The 22,480-nt window shown below is 43.5% G+C and overlaps 1 protein-coding gene across 1 annotated transcript in view; it reads right to left on the bottom strand.

The window, feature by feature from the left end:
• The window catches only part of LOC306918941 (PHD finger protein 14-like), a gene marked incomplete at its 3' end in the record, with an annotated part of 52,507 nt that extends 35,361 nt beyond the window's left edge, over nucleotides 1-17,146 (bottom strand). Inside the window, exon 1 of the mRNA XM_079531777.1 lies at nucleotides 17,008-17,146. Coding sequence (XP_079387903.1) covers nucleotide 17,008 — 1 coding nt within the window. The remainder of the gene's footprint in view (nucleotides 1-17,007) is intronic.
• Between the last annotated feature and the right edge of the window lie 5,334 nt (nucleotides 17,147-22,480).

The following is a 22,480-nucleotide window of genomic DNA, read 5'->3' as shown; positions in this document are numbered from 1 at the left end:
CTGAAGGATAAAGCCCCTTCATGATTGAAGATTGATGAGTGATAGATCCGTGTGTTGTTGTCTAAAAATATACTCTCCCGTCCGTCCAAAACAACACCGAAGCAAAAATAAAAGTTTGGGTGTAGGCCAGGCCTGTCCCCGATTCTGATCACTAGGTACGCTGTTGATGGAAGATTTCACCCTTCTGAGCAGCGTACACTCACTGCGCAAATAACGTAAAAGGCCACCGCGGCCCCGCCCGCCCTGTGCCCACCGTTCTTTTCGCACCGTCTGTGCGCAAATAACGTAGCACGCTCTTTGCCGACTTTGCGCAGGGCGGGCGGGGGCCTTTTGTGAATCGGGGAACCTACGCAGCCTGCGTTTAGGAAGAGTCTGAGGCAGCTTATTTATTCTTCAATGTGTGGCGGTGTCGGCGTGTCGCGTGGCAAATGCAAATATAACTAATCTACAAGCTCACAACGCTTACCCACGGCACCGTCTCACGAAAACTTGCACAGTATTTTTTTTTTTTTTATTCGAATCTTAATTTTATATATTCAGTTATTCATTTATTTTTTTGATTCGAAAATTCGTTTGAATATGGAATATTCGTTGGCAGCTCTAGTCCCCAGCATGTAGAAACTGATGTTATAAATGTTTAGTATGGGTCCCCAGCATGTAGAAACTGATGTTATAAATGTTTAGTAGGGGTCCCCAGCATGTAGAAACTGATGTTATAAATGTTGAGTATGGGTCCCCAGCATGTAGAAACTGATGTTATAAATGTTGAGTAGGGGTCCCCAGCATGTAGAAACTGATGTTATAAATGTTGAGTATGGGTCCCCAGCATGTAGAAACTGATGTTATAAATGTTGAGTATGGGTCCCCAGCATGTAGAAACTGATGTTATAAATGTTGAGTATGGGTCCCCAGCATGTAGAAACTGATGTTATAAATGTTTAGTAGGGGTCCCCAGCATGTAGAAACTGCCGGATGCTAACTTGCATATCTGGAACAATTTTCATAATTGGCATAATATGTGACCATACCATTAACAACCTATAGAAGGCAAAATATTCAAAATGTAATTTTGCTTTATGTAGCATGTGATGTGTCAAACTAGGGAGTTTTCATGATGCTGAATGCAAAAAAACACCCATTGGGCTTAAAACGGCCATGCCCACTTTGTGATGACGGCATTGGCCGTTTTTAGCCCAATGAGAGTTTTTTTGCAAAACTAATGCGTGGAATGGATTCAGCATCATGAAAACCCCCTAGTTTGACACATCACATGCTAGATAAAGCATGATGACATTTTGAATATTTTGCCTTCTATAGGTTGTAATTGGTATGGTCACATATTATGCCAATTATGAAAATTGCTCAACATATGCAAGTTAGCATCCGGCAGTTTCTACATTCTGGGGACCCATACTAAACATTTATAACATAAAACCTTGGTGTACTCAACATGTCCGGGTTCACAATGGGGCTCTATGGGCTGGCTACTAGACTAAGAGGTTCACAATGGGGCTCTATGGGCTGGCTACTAGACTAAGAGGTTCACAATGGGGCTCTATGGGCTGGCTACTAGACTAAGAGGTTCACAATGGGGCTCTATGGGCTGGCTACTAGACTATTTGATTAGTCAAGTGTTAAAAAAAGTTGTTCGCACCCCATGTCCCACCTCCAGTGGAGCACATTGGGACCTTTAATCCTTTTTGACCATAACCTTTGACTGCACCGCCGCACCTTTAAGAACCGTCTCAATAGAGTATTCAATCAAGACGCCAGTGCTCTGGGGATTGACATCACGCCACCCTATGATGTCACCACAAAGGTCACGCCACCCTATGATGTCACCACAAAGGTCACGCCACCCTATGATGTCACCACAAAGGTCACGTCACCTATGATGTCACCACAAAGGTCACGCCACCCTATGATGTCACCACAAAGGTCACGTCACCTATGATGTCACCACAAAGGTAACGTCACCTATGATGTCACCACAAAGGTCACATCACCTATGATGTCACCACAAAGGTCACGTCACCTATGATGTCACCACAAAGGTCACGTCACCTATGATGTCACCACAAAGGTCACGTCACCTTATGTCACCACAAAGGTCACGTCACCTATGATGTCACCACAAAGGTCACGTCACCTATGATGTCACCACAAAGGTCACGTCACCTATGATGTCACCACAAAGGTCACATCACCTATGATGTCACCACAAAGGTCACGTCACCTATGATGTCACCACAAAAATCACGTCACCTATGATGTCACCACAAAGGTCATGTCACCTATGATGTCACCACAAAGGTCATGTCACCTATGATGTCACCACAAAGGTCACGTCACCTATGATGTCACCACAAAGGTCATGTCACCTATGATGTCACCACAAAGGTCACGTCACCTATGATGTCACCACAAAGGTCATGTCACCTATGATGTCACCACAAAGGTCACGTCACCTATGATGTGAAACGCTAGCAGATTAAAGTTAGGAATAAATAATACTCAGGTAAATGTAGTCTAACGCCTAACACAGCAAGCTATGGAAGCTATTGAAAAGTGGGGGTTGTAGTGTGTACTTACACACTTGGATAGGCCAAAGTGGGGGTTGTAGTGTGTACTTACACACTTGGATAGGCCAAAGTGGGGGTTGTAGTGTGTACTTACACACTTGGATAGGCCAAAGTGGGGGTTGTAGTGTGTACTTACACACTTGGATAGGCCAAAGTGGGGGTTGTAGTGTGTACTTACACACTTGGATAGGCCAAAGTGGGGGTTGTAGTGTGTACTTAAAGTGGGGGTTGTAGTGTGTACTTACACACTTGGATAGGCCAAAGTGGGGGTTGTAGTGTGTACTTACACACTTGTATAGGCCAAAGTGGGGGTTGTAGTGTGTACTTACACACTGTGGGGGTTGTAGTGTGTACTTACACACTTGGATAGTCCAAAGTGGGGATTGTAGTGTGTACTTAAAGTGGGGGTTGTAGTGTGTACTTACACACTGTGGGGGTTGTAGTGTGTACTTACACACTTGGAGAGGCCAAAGTGGGGGTTGTAGTGTGTACTTACACACTACAAAGTGGGGGTTGTAGTGTGTACTTACACACTTGGAGAGGCCAAAGTGGGGGTTGTAGTGTGTACTTACACACTACAAAGTGGGGGTTGTAGTGTGTACTTACACACTTGGAGAGGCCAAGCACAATGATTGACACAGGGGGAACAATGAAAACCGGTCCTGTTGTGAAAGCAACAGAGGGGTATCGTTGTACTTTAATTCAGAAAACCTGTAGTATTAGATATATATATAAAACCCGGACTATTTTATTATCAAAATTGGATCACACTCCCTTGGACTCGAAATAAAATTAGCTCACCCTCCCTCTGACTAAAATTAAAAAGACATGGCCCTCCCCTATTTTCCTGCAGGGCCCTCTTTTCTAAATTTCGACTGGTCCCTTATACATCCATATAGGGAGACGTATATACTTTATACTCTCTCTCTCTCTCTGTGCATCTGTTTCTCTCTCGGTGCAACTCTAATTAGCATCCTATTGGAGATGCCCTCCGTCTCCCTAGTGAACTAACTCTAATTAGCATCCTATTGGAGATGCCATCTGTCTCCCTAGTGAACTAACTCTAATTAGCATCCTATTGGAGATGCCCTCCGTCTCCCTAGTGAACTAACTCTAATTAGCATCCTATTGGAGATGCCATCCGTCTCCCTAGTGAACTAACTCTAATTAGCATCCTATTGGAGATGCCATCCGTCTCCCTAGTGAACTAACTCTAATTAGCATCCTATTGGAGATGCCATCCGTCTCCCTAGTGAACTAACTCTAATTAGCATCCTAATGGAGATGCCATCCGTCTCCCTAGTGAACTAACTCTAATTAGCATCCTATTGGAGATGCCATCCGTCTCCCTAGTGAACTAACTCTAATTAGCATCCTATTGGAGATGCCCTCCGTCTCCCTAGTGAACTAACTCTAATTAGCATCCTATTGGAGATGCCATCCGTCTCCCTAGTGAACTAACTCTAATTAGCATCCTATTGGAGATGCCATCCGTCTCCCTAGTGAACTGACTCTAATTAGCATCCTATTGGAGATGCCATCCGTCTCCCTAGTGAACTGACTCTAATTAGCATCCTATTGGAGATGCCATCCGTCTCCCTAGTGAACTGACTCTAATTAGCATCCTATTGGAGATGCCATCCGTCTCCTAGTGAACTGACTCTAATTAGCATCCTATTGGAGATGCCCTCCGTCTCCCTAGTGAACTAACTCTAATTAGCATCCTATTGGAGATGCCATCCGTCTCCCTAGTGAACTGACTCTAATTAGCATCCTATTGGAGATGCCATCCGTCTCCTAGTGAACTAACTCTAATTAGCATCCTATTGGAGATGCCATCCGTCTCCCTAGTGAACTAACTCTAATTAGCATCCTATTGGAGATGCCATCCGTCTCCCTAGTATTAGCATCCTATTGGAGATGCCATCCGTCTCCCTAGTGAACTAACTCTAATTAGCATCCTATTGGAGATGCCATCCGTCTCCCTAGTGAACTAACTCTAATTAGCATCCTATTGGAGATGCCATCCGTCTCCCTAGTGAACTGACTCTAATTAGCATCCTATTGGAGATGCCATCCGTCTCTCTAGTGAACTGACTCTAATTAGCATCCTATTGGAGATGCCATCCGTCTCCCTAGTGAACTAACTCTAATTAGCATCCTATTGGAGATGCCCTCCGTCTCCCTAGTGAACTAACTCTAATTAGCATCCTATTGGAGATGCCATCCGTCTCCCTAGTGAACTAACTCTAATTAGCATCCTATTGGAGATGCCATCCGTCTCCCTAGTGAACTAACTCTAATTAGCATCCTATTGGAGATGCCATCCGTCTCCCTAGTGAACTAACTCTAATTAGCATCCTAATGGAGATGCCATCCGTCTCCCTAGTGAACTAACTCTAATTAGCATCCTATTGGAGATGCCATCCGTCTCCCTAGTGAAGTAACTCTAATTAGCATCCTATTGGAGATGCCATCCGTCTCCCTAGTGAACTAACTCTAATTAGCATCCTATTGGAGATGCCATCCGTCTCCCTAGTGAACTAACTCTAATTAGCATCCTATTGGAGATGCCATCCGTCTCCCTAGTGAACTGACTCTAATTAGCATCCTATTGGAGATGCCATCCGTCTCCCTAGTGAACTGACTCTAATTAGCATCCTATTGGAGATGCCATCCGTCTCCCTAGTGAACTGACTCTAATTAGCATCCTATTGGAGATGCCATCCGTCTCCCTAGTGAACTGACTCTAATTAGCATCCTATTGGAGATGCCATCCGTCTCCTAGTGAACTGACTCTAATTAGCATCCTATTGGAGATGCCCTCCGTCTCCCTAGTGAACTAACTCTAATTAGCATCCTATTGGAGATGCCATCCGTCTCCCTAGTGAACTGACTCTAATTAGCATCCTATTGGAGATGCCATCCGTCTCCTAGTGAACTAACTCTAATTAGCATCCTATTGGAGATGCCATCCGTCTCCCTAGTGAACTAACTCTAATTAGCATCCTATTGGAGATGCCATCCGTCTCCCTAGTGAACTAACTCTAATTAGCATCCTATTGGAGATGCCATCCGTCTCCCTAGTGAACTAACTCTAATTAGCATCCTATTGGAGATGCCATCCGTCTCCCTAGTGAACTGACTCTAATTAGCATCCTATTGGAGATGCCATCCGTCTCCCTAGTGAACTGACTCTAATTAGCATCCTATTGGAGATGCCATCCGTCTCCTAGTGAACTAACTCTAATTAGCATCCTATTGGAGATGCCATCCGTCTCCTAGTGAACTAACTCTAATTAGCATCCTATTAGAGATGCCCTCCGTCTCCCTAGTGAACTGACTCTAATTAGCATCCTATTGGAGATGCCATCCGTCTCCCTAGTGAACTGACTCTAATTAGCATCCTATTGGAGATGCCATCCGTCTCCTAGTGAACTAACTCTAATTAGCATCCTATTGGAGATGCCATCCGTCTCCCTAGTGAACTGACTCTAATTAGCATCCTATTGGAGATGCCATCCGTCTCCTAGTGAACTGACTCTAATTAGCATCCTATTGGAGATGCCATCCGTCTCCCTAGTGAACTAACTCTAATTAGCATCCTATTGGAGATGCCATCCGTCTCCCTAGTTAACTAACTCTAATTAGCATCCTATTGGAGATGCCATCCGTCTCCTAGTGAACTAACTCTAATTAGCATCCTATTGGAGATGCCCTCCGTCTCCCTAGTGAACTAACTCTAATTAGCATCCTATTGGAGATGCCATCCGTCTCCCTAGTGAACTAACTCTAATTAGCATCCTATTGGAGATGCCCTCCATCTCCCTAGTGAACTAACTCTAATTAGCATCCTATTGGAGATGCCATCCGTCTCCCTAGTGAACTAACTCTAATTAGCATCCTATTGGAGATGCCATCCGTCTCCCTAGTGAACTAACTCTAATTAGCATCCTATTGGAGATGCCATCCGTCTCCCTAGTGAACTAACTCTAATTAGCATCCTATTGGATATGCCATCCGTCTCCCTAGTGAACTAACTCTAATTAGCATCCTATTGGAGATGCCATCCGTCTCCCTAGTGAACTAACTCTAATTAGCATCCTATTGGAGATGCCATCCGTCTCCCTAGTGAACTAACTCTAATTAGCATCCTATTGGAGATGCCATCCGTCTCCCTAGTGAACTAACTCTAATTAGCATCCTATTGGAGATGCCATCCGTCTCCCTAGTGAACTAACTCTAATTAGCATCCTATTGGAGATGCCATCCGTCTCCTAGTGAACTAACTCTAATTAGCATCCTATTGGAGATGCCATCCGTCTCCCTAGTGAACTACCTCTAATTAGCATCCTATTGGAGATGCCCTCCGTCTCCCTAGTGAACTACCTCTAATTAGCATCCTATTGGAGATGCCCTCCGTCTCCCTAGTGAACTAACTCTAATTAGCATCCTATTGGAGATGCCATCCGTCTCCCTAGTGAACTGACTCTAATTAGCATCCTATTGGAGATGCCCTCCGTCTCCCTAGTGAACTAACTCTAATTAGCATCCTATTGGAGATGCCATCCGTCTCCTTAGTGAACTAACTCTAATTAGCATCCTATTGGAGATCTCATCCGTCTCCCTAGTGAACTAACTCTAATTAGCATCCTATTGGAGATGCCATCCGTCTCCTAGTGAACTAACTCTAATTAGCATCCTATTGGAGATGCCATCCGTCTCCCTAGTGAACTAACTCTAATTAGCATCCTATTGGAGATGCCATCCGTCTCCCTAGTGAACTAACTCTAATTAGCATCCTATTGGAGATGCCATCCGTCTCCCTAGTGAACTAACTCTAATTAGCATCCTATTGGAGATGCCATCCGTCTCCCTAGTGAACTAACTCTAATTAGCATCCTATTGGATATGCCATCCGTCTCCCTAGTGAACTAACTCTAATTAGCATCCTATTGGAGATGCCATCCGTCTCCCTAGTGAACTAACTCTAATTAGCATCCTATTGGAGATGCCATCCGTCTCCCTAGTGAACTAACTCTAATTAGCATCCTATTGGAGATGCCATCCGTCTCCCTAGTGAACTAACTCTAATTAGCATCCTATTGGAGATGCCATCCGTCTCCTAGTGAACTAACTCTAATTAGCATCCTATTGGAGATGCCATCCGTCTCCCTAGTGAACTACCTCTAATTAGCATCCTATTGGAGAAGCCCTCCGTCTCCCTAGTGAACTAACTCTAATTAGCATCCTATTGGAGATGCCCTCCGTCTCCCTAGTGAACTAACTCTAATTAGCATCCTATTGGAGATGCCCTCCGTCTCCCTAGTGAACTAACTCTAATTAGCATCCTATTGGAGATGCCCTCCGTCTCCCTAGTGAACTAACTCGAATTAGCATCCTATTGGAGATGCCATCCGTCTCTCTAGTGAACTAACTCTAATTAGCATCCTATTGGAGATGCCCTCCGTCTCCCTAGTGAACTAACTCTAATTAGCATCCTATTGGAGATGCCATCCGTCTCCCTAGTGAACTAACTCTAATTAGCATCCTATTGGAGATGCCATCCGTCTCCCTAGTGAACTAACTCTAATTAGCATCCTATTGGAGATGCCATCCATCTCCCTAGTGAACTAACTCTAATTAGCATCCTATTGGAGATGCCATCCGTCTCCTAGTGAACTAACTCTAATTAGCATCCTATTGGAGATGCCATCCGTCTCCTAGTGAACTAACTCTAATTAGCATCCTATTGGAGATGCCATCCGTCTCCCTAGTGAACTAACTCTAATTAGCATCCTATTGGAGATGCCATCCGTCTCCCTAGTGAACTAACTCTAATTAGCATCCTATTGGAGATGCCATCTGTCTCCCTAGTGAACTGACTCTAATTAGCATCCTATTTGAGATGCCATCCGTCTCCCTAGTGAACTGACTCTAATTAGCATCCTATTGGAGATGCCCTCCGTCTCCCTAGTGAACTAACTCTAATTAGCATCCTATTGGAGATGCCATCCGTCTCCCTAGTGAACTAACTCTAATTAGCATCCTATTGGAGATCTCATCCGTCTCCCTAGTGAACTAACTCTAATTAGCATCCTATTGGAGATGCCATCCGTCTCCCTAGTGAACTAACTCTAATTAGCATCCTATTGGAGATGCCATCCGTCTCCCTAGTGAACTAACTCTAATTAGCATCCTATTGGAGATGCCATCCGTCTCCCTAGTGAACTAACTCTAATTAGCATCCTATTGGAGATGCCATCCGTCTCCCTAGTGAACTAACTCTAATTAGCATCCTATTGGAGATGCCATCCGTCTCCCTAGTGAACTGATCCTCTCCGTCTGTCACTCATCTTCAGCGTTCCAGTCACAGCGACACACGTCATGATAGATGAAGAGGAGCCGTCGCCATATAGGACGTTTTAAGAAAAACAATAAGCCAGTTCTCCTCTAAGAACTGTCAGTCTGTCTGACGACCCCCCCCCCCCCTCCCACGCAGTAGTACTTCTAATAAGTCAGTAAACTTTAACCGTAAAGCAGATTTTAACACACACACACACACACACACACACACACACACACACACACACACACACACACACACACACACACACACACACACACACACACACACACACACACACACACACACACACACACACACACACACACACACACACACACAGAGAAAAGAGGATGCTCTATCTCTCTGTCTGCCTCTCGACGGGGCGAGACAGGAGACATCCTACAAGTTAGTGTGTGTCTCTCACGCACGCACGCACGCACGCACGCACGCACGCACGCACGCACGCACGCACGCACCCCTTCTACATGCTGAGGGGAACAGCACGCTGCCAGAACTAAACCTTAATGTTCAGAGTGACTAACTGAGCAATTTAAAACATAGTTAAAAACAAACAGAGCTTCAAAAACTCACACTAAACTACAACTCAAAGTCAAGAACACCCCAATTAGCCCTCCGCTAAGTCCCTCCCCCAACCCGTCCTTGTCCAATAGGCACGTTAGCAGCGCTAAGTCCCTCCCCAACCCGTCCTTGTCCAATAGGCACGTTAGCATCGAGGAGACAGGGCAAGCTGTCCTTCTCCCCCACAGAGATGCATGTTAAATGATGGGATTTCTCCATATAAATAATCCATCATTTCTGTAGCAAAGGCTTCAAAATGTCTTCTAAATCTAGTCTACCAGGCCTGCAGTAGGCTATGCACTGGACACATGTCTTCTAAATGTAGTCAACCAGGCCTGCAGTAGGCTATGCACTGGACACATGTCTTCTAAATCTAGTCAACCAGGCCTGCAGTAGGCTATGCACTGGACACATGTCTTCTAAATCTAGTCTACCAGGCCTGCAGTAGGCTATGCACTGGACACATGTCTTCTAAATCTAGTCAACCAGGCCTGCAGTAGGCTATGCACTGGACACATGTCTTCTAAATCTAGTCAACAAGGCCTGCAGTAGGCTATGCACTGGACACATGTCTTCTAAATCTAGTCAACCAGGCCTGCAGTAGGCTATGCACTGGACACATGTCTTCTAAATCTAGTCAACCAGACCTGCAGTAGGCTATGCACTGGACACATGTCTTCTAAATCTAGTCAACCAGGCCTGCAGTAGGCTATGCACTGGACACATGTCTTCTAAATCTAGTCAACCAGACCTGCAGTAGGCTATGCACTGGACACATGTCTTATGTCACATGTCTTATGTCTTATGTCTTATGTTATGCTGATGACACACAACTGTTTCTATCCTTCCCCCCCTCTGCCACCCAGGTGGAAGAGCGCATCACTGCTTGCCTGGCTGACATCTCACAGTGGATGTCCTCCAACCACCTCAAGCTGAACCCAGACAAGACTGAGCTTCTCTTCTTCCCAGCTAAGTCCTGCCCGATGCGGGAGCTAACTATTTCCGTAGACAACGCCCTGGTAACGTCTGTCCCAACAGCCAGGAACCTTGGTGTTGTCCTGGACAGTCAGCTCTCGTTCAAAACTCACATCACAGCTGTCACTCGATCCTGTAGGTTCACACTCTATAACATACGACGAATTAGACCGTTCCTCACCCAGGAATCATCCCAGCTCCTAATCCAGACAACAGTCCTGTCAAAACTTGACTATTGTAACTCTCTCCCTACTGGCCTACCGGCATGTGCACTGAAGCCTCTCCAACTGATCCAAAATGCCGCAGCTCGCTTGGTCTTCAACCAGCCAAAATTCTCACATGTCTCCCCCCTGCTCCGCTCCCTGCACTGGCTCCCGGTCGCTGCCCGCACAGAATACAAAACTCTGATGTTGGCATTTAAAGCAACCAAAGGTATGGCTCCCCCATATCTTGCCAGCATGATTGAACCCTACAAACCCTCCCGCGCACTCAGATCAGCCAACGCAGGGAAGCTGGAAGTACCCTCACTAAAAACGCCGGGACAACGCTCCACACGTCCCAAACTCTTCTCCCTTCTGGCCCCAAAACTGTGGAATGCACTTCCCGTTGCAATCAGAACTGCAGCATCACTCCCGATCTTCCACCGTAGTCTGAAAACCCACCTTTTCAGACTCCATCATGGCCCATAGCACTTACCCTACCCCCCTTAGACAGCACTTCTTAGACTTATATAGCATTTGAAACAGACTTATAGCATGTCATGTAGACAGCACAATAAGTGCATTGTATGTAGTCATAGCACTTCATAGTATATATGTACAGCATAGTATAGCATATATGTATAGTTTATATGTATAGTGTCATTATAGAGATATGTTCTAGTTATAGTTTATATGTATAGTGTCATTATATAGATATGTTCTAGTCACGTTCTTAGCTTACGCATGTTTCGCGATAAATGCATTTTACATATGTGATGTATTCCCATGCTTTTTGTTCTTGCTTAATGTAAATCGCTCTGGATTAAGAGCGTCTGCTAAATGCCTAAATTGTAAATTGTATGTCTTCTAAATCTAGTCTACCAGGCCTGCAGTAGGCTATGCACTGGACACAAGATGTCTTCTAAATCTAGTCTACCAGGCCTGCAGTAGGCTATGCACTGGACACATGATGTCTTCTAAATCTAATCAACCAGGCCTGCAGTAGGCTATGCACTGGACACATGTCTTCTAAATCTAGTCAACCAGGCATGCAGTAGGCTATGCACTGGACACATGTCTTCTAAATCTAGTGAACCAGGCCTGCAGTAGGCTATGCACTGGACACATGTCTTCTAAATCTAGTCTATCAGGCCTGCAGTAGGCTATGCACTGGACACATGTCTTCTAAATCTAGTCAACCAGACCTGCAGTAGGTTATGCACTGGACACATGTCTTCTAAATCTAGTCTACCGGTCATGCAGTAGGCTATGCACTGGACACATGTCTTCTAAATCTAGTCTACCGGTCATGCAGTAGGCTATGCACTGGACACATGTCTTCTAAATCTAGTCTACCGGTCATGCAGTAGGCTATGCACTGGACACATGTCTTCTAAATCTAGTCTACCGGTCATGCAGTAGGCTATGCACTGGACACATGTCTTCTAAATCTAGTCTACCGGTCATGCAGTAGGCTATGCACTGGACACATGTCTTCTAAATCTAGTGGACCAGGCCTGCAGTAGGCTATGCACTGGACACATGTCTTCTAAATCTAGTCAACCAGGCCTGCAGTAGGTTATGCACTGGACACATGTCTTCTAAATCTAGTCTACCAGGCCTGCAGTAGGCTATGCACTGGACACATGTCTTCTAAATCTAGTCTACCAGGCCTGCAGTAGGCTATGCACTGGACACATGTCTTCTAAATCTAGTCAACCAGACCTGCAGTAGGTTATGCACTGGACACATGTCTTCTAAATCTAGTCAACCAGGCCTGCAGTAGGCTATGCACTGGACACATGTCTTCTAAATCTAGTCTACCAGGCCTGCAGTAGGCTATGCACTGGACACATGTCTTCTAAATCTAGTCAACCAGGCCTGCAGTAGGCTATGCACTGGACACATGTCTTCTAAATCTAGTCCACCAGGCCTGCAGTAGGCTATGCACTGGACACATGTCTTCTAAATCTAGTCAACCAGGCCTGCAGTAGGCTATGCACTGGACACATGTCTTCTAAATCTAGTCCACCAGGCCTGCAGTAGGCTATGCACTGGACACATGTCTTCTAAATCTAGCTCCTACAAGTTTGTAGCTTGTAGATCTGTTATTTTTCAACAGCTAAAGAATAACATAATGCTTTAAAACACCAAAAATGGGTTCCCGTCCTGGATGGGTCAATTTAACTCTGAGTACAAATGGAACACAGGACAGCATCATCCATTCACCACCTGGACTGGTTTTAAAATAATTAGCATCAACAAGCACAGTTTTACATCCTACTAGAAATGTGCCACGTCTCTGGGTGCGTGTGTACACTACGTGTGTGTGTGCGCGTACGTGCGTGCGTACGTGTGTGTACGGTTGTAATGCACGTAACTCGAGAACCGTTCGCCCCACCGACTTCACATTCGACACACGCGTTCCACACCCCCGCAGGGAGTGCATTGCCCGGTATCGAGTCGGTCGGACGCACGGTTCTCCAGAACCACCACAAAAGGCTCTGCTCAGGCTCTGCCAGTGGGCCTAATGAGGCCAACTCCTTTCACCTGGTCAGGCTCTGCCAGTAGGCCTAATGAGGCCAACTCCTTTCACCTGTGCAATTTCCAGCCTCTGCCTCAGCCAATTGAGGCTCAACCAATCAGGCTCTGCCAGTGGGCCTAATGAGGCTCAACCAATCAGGCTCTGCCTAGCCTCGGTCCCAGGCTCACTTAACTGCGAAAAAGAAGAGCCTGGTCACAACCTAAGGCAGAGAAGCTATCGAAAGGCGGGACTTCCGCCCTGTAACCCCCCCCCCCCCCCCCCCCCCCCCCCGGAAGTTAACGTTTTTTGACCAATCGCAGCGTTGTGTTCCCGAAAATGTATTCCCGCTGAAATGATCATTGGGTGGGGACTAGTAAACACAGCCGCACCGCGTGACGTAGTTATCTTACACGCAACACTTCCGCCACTTCCGCTGATAGTCTTTTCAGCGTAGGTCTTGCCCAGGGTGGGCTCTGCCAGTGGGCCCAGGCACAGACACAGATCTCCATGTGGGACACCGGCTGACAGTTAAAACGGGTGATATGACAACGTATATCATTAGGTTCCCAAGTTGCATCGTTCCCAAGTAGGTGGCCGACTGCGTCGGGCACGTACAGGTCTAGTATTACAAAACATGATGTAAAACAAAAAAAAAAGACAGACAAGCTTTTATCTGTAGAAAGATGTGTGGTCAATAAAGTCAAATATTGTAGTTCGTAGTGTTCTATGAACTACAGAACAAATAAACTACAAATACCAGAAAACACTAAACCAAAATAGACCCTACGGGTCTGTGACTCAGAGTGTAACACATGGAACCAAATGGACCCTTATGGGTCTGTGACTCTGAGAGTGTAACACATGGAACCAAATGGACCCTCACGGGTCTGTGACTCTGAGAGTGTAACACATGGAACCAAATGGACCCTTACGGGTCTGTGACTCTGAGAGTGTAACACATGGAACCAAATGGACCCTTACGGGTCTGTGACTCTGAGAGTGTAACACATGGAACCAAATGGACCCTTACCGGTCTGTGACTCTGAGAGTGTAACACATGGAACCAAATGGACCCTTACGGGTCTGTGACTCTGAGAGTGTAACACATGGAACCAAATGGACCCTTACGGGTCTGTGACTCTGAGAGTGTAACACATGGAACCAAATGGACCCTTACGGGTCTGTGACTCTGAGAGTGTAACACATGGAACCAAATGGACCCTTACGGGTCTGTGACTCTGAGAGTGTAACACATGGAACCAAATGGACCCTTACGGGTCTGTGACTCTGAGTGTAACACTAGCCGCAATTTGCAACTCTAGATTTGTTTATAATGGGATGAATCTAGAGTTGCAATACCCTCCATTGACTCCCCACTCATCATTTTGCGTTTGCGATCTGCTTGTCTTAAACAACGTTAAACTCACCAACATTGCAGCTGTAGTCCAAGCTTGAATTATTCTCTTTCAATCTGCCGAGCTTGTTTTTCATAAAAATCCCCCGTAGACATGTTATGAGCTACTTTCTGTCAAGAAGAAGAAATGTTGGAGTTTGGAAGCGCTCGTTTGTATTAAGGGGTCGCGCTGCTGCCTCCTGCATTATGTGCAAATGCGAAACAGATGCATGCAGGGACGTTCAGTAACTTACGACGAGCGCTTCCAAACTCCAGCACTTAGAAAAAGAATCACTTGCACAGAATTTCTTGACAGAAAGTAGCTCATAACATGTCTACGGGGGATTTTTATGAAAAACAAGCTCGGCAGATTGAAAGAGAATAATTCAAGCTTGGACTACAGCTGCAATGTTGGTGAGTTTAATGTTGTTTAAGACAAGCAGATCGCAAACGCAAAATGATGAGTGGGGAGTCAATGGAGGGTATTGCAACTCTAGATTCATCCCATTATAAAAAAATCTAGAGTTGCAAATTGCGGCTAAGTGTAACACGTGGAACCAAATGGACCCTTACAGGTCTGTAACTCTTAGTGTAACACATGGAACCAAATGGACCCTTACATGTCTATTTTACACCCACAAATGATATAAAACTGAAAGACAACACTTTCTAAATCAGTGGTTCTCAAACTTCTTCATGTCAAGGACCCCCAAATTGACACTAATCAGCCCTGTGGACCCCCATTTGAAGAGATATACCAGGGACCCCCATAAGAGAAGATTTTGACGGCTCTAGCAGTGATTCTCAACCCGTTTCATTTCAAGGACCCCCAGTTTGACATGCATTAGTCTACGGACCCCCATTTAATGACATTTATATCTCTGGGACCCCCAATTTATATTGTAAAATCAATGTTAATTTAACTCTGAGAGTGTACAAATGGAACCAAATGGACCCATTTATATCTCTGGGACCCCCAATTTATATTGTAAAATCAATGTTAATTTAACTCTGAGAGTGTACAAATGGAACCAAACGGACCCTTGAGTGCCCTCCAACCCCACAAGGCCACAGGCCATGACAACATTCCCTCCAAATTTCTCAGAGACTCAGCCATCTCTATAGCTCCAATCATCACCCACATAGTAAACCTCTCCATCAAACAGGGACAGGTCCCCCAAGATTTCAAACTGGCCAAAGTAACCCCCTTGCACAAGAAAGGTAGTAAATTAGACCCCGGCAACTACCGCCCTATTTCTATTCTTAGTTCCATCTCGAAAGTGATGGAAAAAAAAATATTTTCGCTCCTATGCCACCAAAATGTGGAACGCCCTACCAACTGTCATTAAGACATGCGAATCCCTTGACTCCTTCAAAAGCGCTCTCAAAGGGCACCTACGGATGGCTGCAATTCGAAACTGGCCCCCGTAAAATCTGAATCCCCCCCCCCGCCCCCCCTTTTTTCCCCTCACTGTATATATTTCTTTTCCCTTTTTACCTCCTTTATGATGAATTCCTGTTCTGTCTATAGAAGTGTCTATTTGTACGTCTCTAAATATTTTGATGATTTGAACATGGTGGACCCTATTGGAAACAAGTGTAATGCTTAATTGGGTCGTCCACTCACAGTTAACAGCCTTTGTATTGAGTTTGTGCTTGAAATGTACTGTAATTCTGCAAACTGTTAATAAATTCTTCAATCAATCAATCAAAACGGGTCCGTATGGTTCCATTTGTACACTCTCAGAGTTACAGACCCATAAGGGTCCATTTGGTTCCATGTGTACACTCTCAAGAGTTACAGACCCATAAGGGTCCATTTGGTTCCATGTGTACACTCTCAGAGTTACAGACCCATAAGGGTCCATTTGGTTACATTTGTACACTCAGAGTCACAGACCCATAAGGGTCCATTTGGTTCCATGTGTACACTCTCAGAGTCACAGACCCATAAGGGTCCATTTGGTTCCTAACTGTCATTTAACTGGGGACCCCCTGGAACTCCCTCAAGGACCCCTGGGGGTGTCCGCGGACCACTGCTAATCATTCACAGCTGGAACTGATTTAACAATAATTAGCATCAGTTTTATTAAATAAACAAACAAACTAAAGCTTTTATCTGTAGAAAAAACACCTAATAAATAATATTAAATCCAACCGTTGAATAAAAACACACTAATAATAAACATAAACAACAAGAACGTTATAATAATAATACTAATGTGTATTATTATCGTCATTAGCCTCCAGCGTGGCTAACTGTTAGCTCAGCCGGCTAACCCTCTGACTGAGGAGGTTGAATGTGCAGGTCTCGCGCCAACATTAATTAATAACGTCAGTATTAAATGGTTTAATATCGTCCGTGATAACGTCTCGTTGACGAAGTGAAAGAAAGCTTCACTCACTTTGTGTGGCTGCTTGGTGTTGTTAGTTGTTTTCGTTGTTGTTTTCGTTCGGCTTTGTTGTGTTTATTTATTTTTTTTACTGTTCGGAACAAAGAACGCCTCCGGACGCCATGTTGGATCCACCGAACCACGTGACACACACGGGCAGACGGCGCGCGACGGAGTGACGTCACCGCGACAACAAGGGCTTGGATGCTGTTTCCATGACGACCGGATCCTCTCTAGGAATAGAAAGGTGTTTCCAGGAATAATAATAATAATAAGATGTGAAGTGTTTTTAGACAGTGTGGGGGAAAGTACTCAAATGTATTACTTTAGTAAAAGTATACATATACTGCAATGTACTCTAGGTTACAAGTAGAAGTCCCGTATTATATATGTGAGTAATAAGTACAAAAGTATCGGCATCAAAATGTACTTAAAGTAGGCTACTAAAAAGTATATCTGGTGCTATTTCAAGTTTTCAAATGTATAAACATCATTTGAATGTATAAACATCATTTGAAAATAGCAGATCTACAAGCTCACAAGCTTGTAGATCGGCTATTTTCCAGGAATATTCAATATATCGGCTATTTAATAATAATAATAAAGATGGAAAGTGTTTTTAGACAGTGGGGGGAGAAAGTACTCAAATGTATTAAATATAAAAGTATAAATATACTGCAACATACTATACAGGTTATAAGTAGAACCCTATAGATTTTTCCCCTCACTGTATATATATATATATTTTCTTTTTCCCCTTATTACCTCCTCTATGATAATTTCCTTTTTGTTATATAGAAGTGTATATTTGTACGTCTCTAAATGTTGTGATGAATTGAACAAGGTGGACCCTCTTGTAAACAAGTGTAATGCTTTATGGTGTCGTCCACTCACAGTTAACAGTCTTTGTATTGAGTTGTGCTTGAAATGTACTGTAATTCTGCAAACTGTTAATAAATACTTCAATCAATCAATGAATTACAAGTAGAAGAATTCAAAATGTAGGCCTACTTAAAGTACCAAAAGTAAAAGTTATGCAGAATGTTCCATTTGCATGTTTTCGAAATGTATAAACATCATTTGAAAATAGCCGAGCTTGTAGATCGGCTATTTTCAAATGGCCGAAACGTCTACAGGGGCTGAAGTATAGGTTAATGTACGTTGTGTAATAATAATCAAAATCTACAAAGTAACTGTAGGTTTTCAAATAATTGTATAGTGGCCAGTAAAAGTACAATATTTGCATCTCGAAATGTAGTGGAGTAGAAGTATTGAAAATGTGACATACTGAAGTATAAAGTACTAATACCTCGAAATTAAATGTAGTGGAGTAGAAGTATTGAAAATGTGACATACTGAAGTATAAAGTACTAATAAATGTAGTGGAGTAGAAGTATTGAAAATGTGACATACTGAAGTATAAAGTACTAATAAATGTAGTGGAGTAGAAGTATTGAAAATGTGACATACTGAAGTATAAAGTACTAATACCTTGAAAATGTAAAGGTTTTTTTAAGAAAGGCTTTTATAAAAGTCGCTCATGGAAGAAAATAACACTTTTATTTGACATTTATTTCAAGAGATATGTTTATATAACGGCTATGATTAGAGATATGTTTATATAACGGCTATGATTAGAGATATGTTTATATAACGGCTATGATTAGAGATATGTTTATATAACGGCTATGATTAGAGATATGTTTATATAACGGCTATGATTAGAGATATGTTTATATAACGGCTATGATTAGAGATATGTTTATATAACGGCTATGATTAGAGATATGTTTATATAACGGCTATGATTAGAGATATGTTTATATAACGGCTATGATTAGAGATATGTTTATATAACGGCTATGATTAGAGATATGTTTATATAACGGCTATGATTAGAGATATGTTTATATAACGGCTATGATTAGAGATATGTTTATATAACGGCTATGATTAGAGATATGTTTATATAACGGCTATGATTAGAGATATGTTTATATAACGGCTATGATTAGAGATATGTTTATATAACGGCTATGATTAGAGATATGTTTATATAACGGCTATGATTAGAGATATGTTTATATAACGGCTATGATTAGGCAGTGTTGATTTCGTCGACTAAAACTAAGACGAAAAATGTTCGTCGACTACCTTTTTCCACTGACGAAAACTACATGGAAACGAAATGAAAACTAAGCTATAATGACTAAAACTAAGACTAAATATACTGACAATTTCGTCAACATATAAAAACTAGACTAAAATGTTAGGAAGGGACTAGTGGACAAGAGATCCAGTATAAATGTTAGGAAGGGACTAGTGGAGAAGAGATCCAGTATAATGTTAGGAAGGGACTAGTGGAGAAGAGATCCAGTATAATGTTAGGAAGGGACTAGTGGAGAAGAGATCCAGTATAATGTTAGGAAGGGACTAGTGGAGAAGAGATCCAGTATAATGTTAGGAAGGGACTAGTGGAGAAGAGATCCAGTATAAGTCATTTTACACTTGGTTGCAGCTAGATCAGCTATTTTCAGCAAGTGTAAATAGCTGAAAATAGCTATGCCAAAATACATTATAGTCGACTAAATCAACTGTAGATTTAGTCGACTAAAATCTTGTGATATTTAGTCGACTAAAACAAGACTTAACACTAAAACATTCCAGGTGACTAAAACTAAAATCAAAATGTGCTGCCAAAAACAACACTGTGATTATGTGATGTAATGATGATGTAAAACAAACATTACATTATCTTTATTGTTAACAGTTCTAGTGCCGCTAATCGTTTGATCCAGTGTTCCGCCGCTGCATAATACGCTATTCCCGCTATTTGTTTGACGAAACCGGAAATCAAGTCATCATCTGGGCTGCTAGGGCTTCTGGGAAATTGAGCCCAATGCAAGTGGACGGGGGGTTTGTTTGGACTACAACTTGCTCTGCACTGTGGTTTCGTTTCGCATTGTCATGGCCGCTGGTGCATCTGATCATAACAAGACGACGGACCATTTTTTACCGGAATTTCGTGGTTGAAAGCTGCAAATACTTCAGCGTATGCTCCAAAGGTAATAAAACAATGTCGGCAGCGTGTTGGATATTTGATTTGAATGAGGGGAACACGGGGTATAGCGTCAAAGTGTTAATGTGTGTGTTTAGGGACAAGATGACGTAAATGTTCCCTTCATTGTCAATGGCGTTTTTAAAACCAACGCTGAACTAAAAACAAACATTAAACCTGTATATAGGAGGGACTAGCACCCCTCAAAAACGTATGCTCACAGAAATAACGTCTAGATGTGTTAAAACGGTAAATGGTGCATTTTTATAGCGCCTTTATCCAAGGTGCTTTACGTAGACCAGTGGTTCTCAAACCTTTTCATGTCAAGGACCCCCAAACTGACACGAATTAGAAGAGATATAGCAGGGACCCCCATTAGAAGAGATATAGCAGGGACCCCCATTAGAAGAGATATAGCAGGGACCCCCATTAGAAGAGATATAGCAGGGACCCCCATTAGAAGAGATATAGCAGGGACCCCCATTAGAAGAGATATAGCAGGGACCACCATTAGAAGAGATATGCCAGGGTCCCCCATTAGAAGAGATATGCCAGGGTCCCCCATTAGAAGAGATATAGCAGGGACCCCCATTAGAAGAGATATAGCAGGGACCCCCATTAGAAGAGATATAGCAGGGACCCCCATTAGAAGAGATATAGCAGGGACCCCCATTAGAAGAGATATAGCAGGGACCCCCATTAGAAGAGATATAGCAGGGACCCCCATTAGAAGAGATATAGCAGGGACCCCCATTAGAAGAGATATAGCAGGGACCCCCATTAGAAGAGATATAGCAGGGACCCCCATTAGAAGAGATATAGCAGGGACCCCCATTAGAAGAGATATAGCAGGGACCCCCATTAGAAGAGATATAGCAGGGACCCCCATTAGAAGAGATATAGCAGGGACCCCCATTAGAAGAGATATAGCAGGGACCCCCATTAGAAGAGATATAGCAGGGACCCCCATTAGAAGATATATGCCAGGGTCCCCCATTAGAAGAGATATAGCAGGGACCCCCATTAGAAGAGATATAGCAGGGACCCCCATTAGAAGAGATATAGCAGGGACCCCCATTAGAAGAGATATAGCAGGGACCCCCATTAGAAGAGATATAGCAGGGACCCCCATTAGAAGAGATATAGCAGGGACCCCCATTAGAAGAGATATAGCAGGGACCCCCATTAGAAGAGATATAGCAGGGACCCCCATTAGAAGAGATATAGCAGGGACCCCCATTAGAAGAGATATAGCAGGGACCCCCATTAGAAGAGATATAGCAGGGACCCCCATTAGAAGAGATATAGCAGGGACCCCCATTAGAAGAGATATAGCAGGGACCCCCATTAGAAGAGATATAGCAGGGACCCCCATTAGAAGAGTTATGCCAGGGTCCCTGGCATATATGGACCCTTTTACGGCTCTATCAGTGATTCTCAACCCGTTTCATTTCAAGGACCCCCAGTTTGACATGCATTAGTCTACGGACCCCCATTTAATGGCATTTATATCTCTGGGACCCCCAATTTATATTGTAAAATCAATGTTAATCTAATTCTCAGAGTTACAGACCCATAAGGGTCCATTTGGTTCCATTTGTACACTCAGAGTTACAGACCCATAAGGGTCCAATTTGGTTCCTAACTATCATTTATCTGGGGACCCCCTGGAACTCCCTCAAGGCCTTACCCCATTTGTTTTAGAGCAATTCAGGACAAAATAAAATAAACTGGATTTCGTTCTCCACCTCGTTCAGATTCACATATCCTGTCCTCCTCAACAGTATCTTCCTGTTTCAATATGCAGTGGCAAAATGCCACAACGTATCTGTGCACACAGTGACCTCCGTTAAACATAACATATTTTTCACATTTATAGTCGTTTTAAATACAAAGGAGGGAAACGGGGAAGACCTTATGAAGGGAGAGTTCAACACTGTAATACTGCACAGTGTAGGTAGGATAATTATTATTTGTACTATGAACTGTATTTTTTGAGTGGTGTAAACCACTCCTACAACTGGCTTTTGTGTTGAGTGGTGTAAACCACTCCTACAACTGGCTTTTGTGTGCAGAAAAAATGAGCATGGTTGCTATGTTCAAAATAATTTCTGACGTAATTAAATCACACCCGGGTGAACTGGATGACCGTAGCAACCATGCTCATTTTTTCTGCACAAAAAAAGCCAGTTGTGAAATCACATCCGGGTGTGATTTCATTACGTCAGATCAGAGCTGATCAGGCTATATAATACCTTACCTTATATAATACCTCACATCGGACAAAAACTCCAGCTGAATCAACTTCATGGTCACAAATCATCACATCAGAAGACGACCCTACCTAGCCAAAGGTACGTCAGACATTACGTCAGACCACAGCTGATCATGCTATATAAAACCTTACACCACTCAGTTCACACGGGT

The sequence above is a fragment of the Electrona antarctica genome (genome assembly GCF_951216825.1).
Source record: "Electrona antarctica genome assembly, contig: scaffold_322, whole genome shotgun sequence".
Lineage (NCBI taxonomy): Eukaryota > Metazoa > Chordata > Actinopteri > Myctophiformes > Myctophidae > Electrona > Electrona antarctica.
Note: the sequence above shows the minus strand (reverse complement) of the source record. Positions and strands in the feature narration are given on the sequence as shown.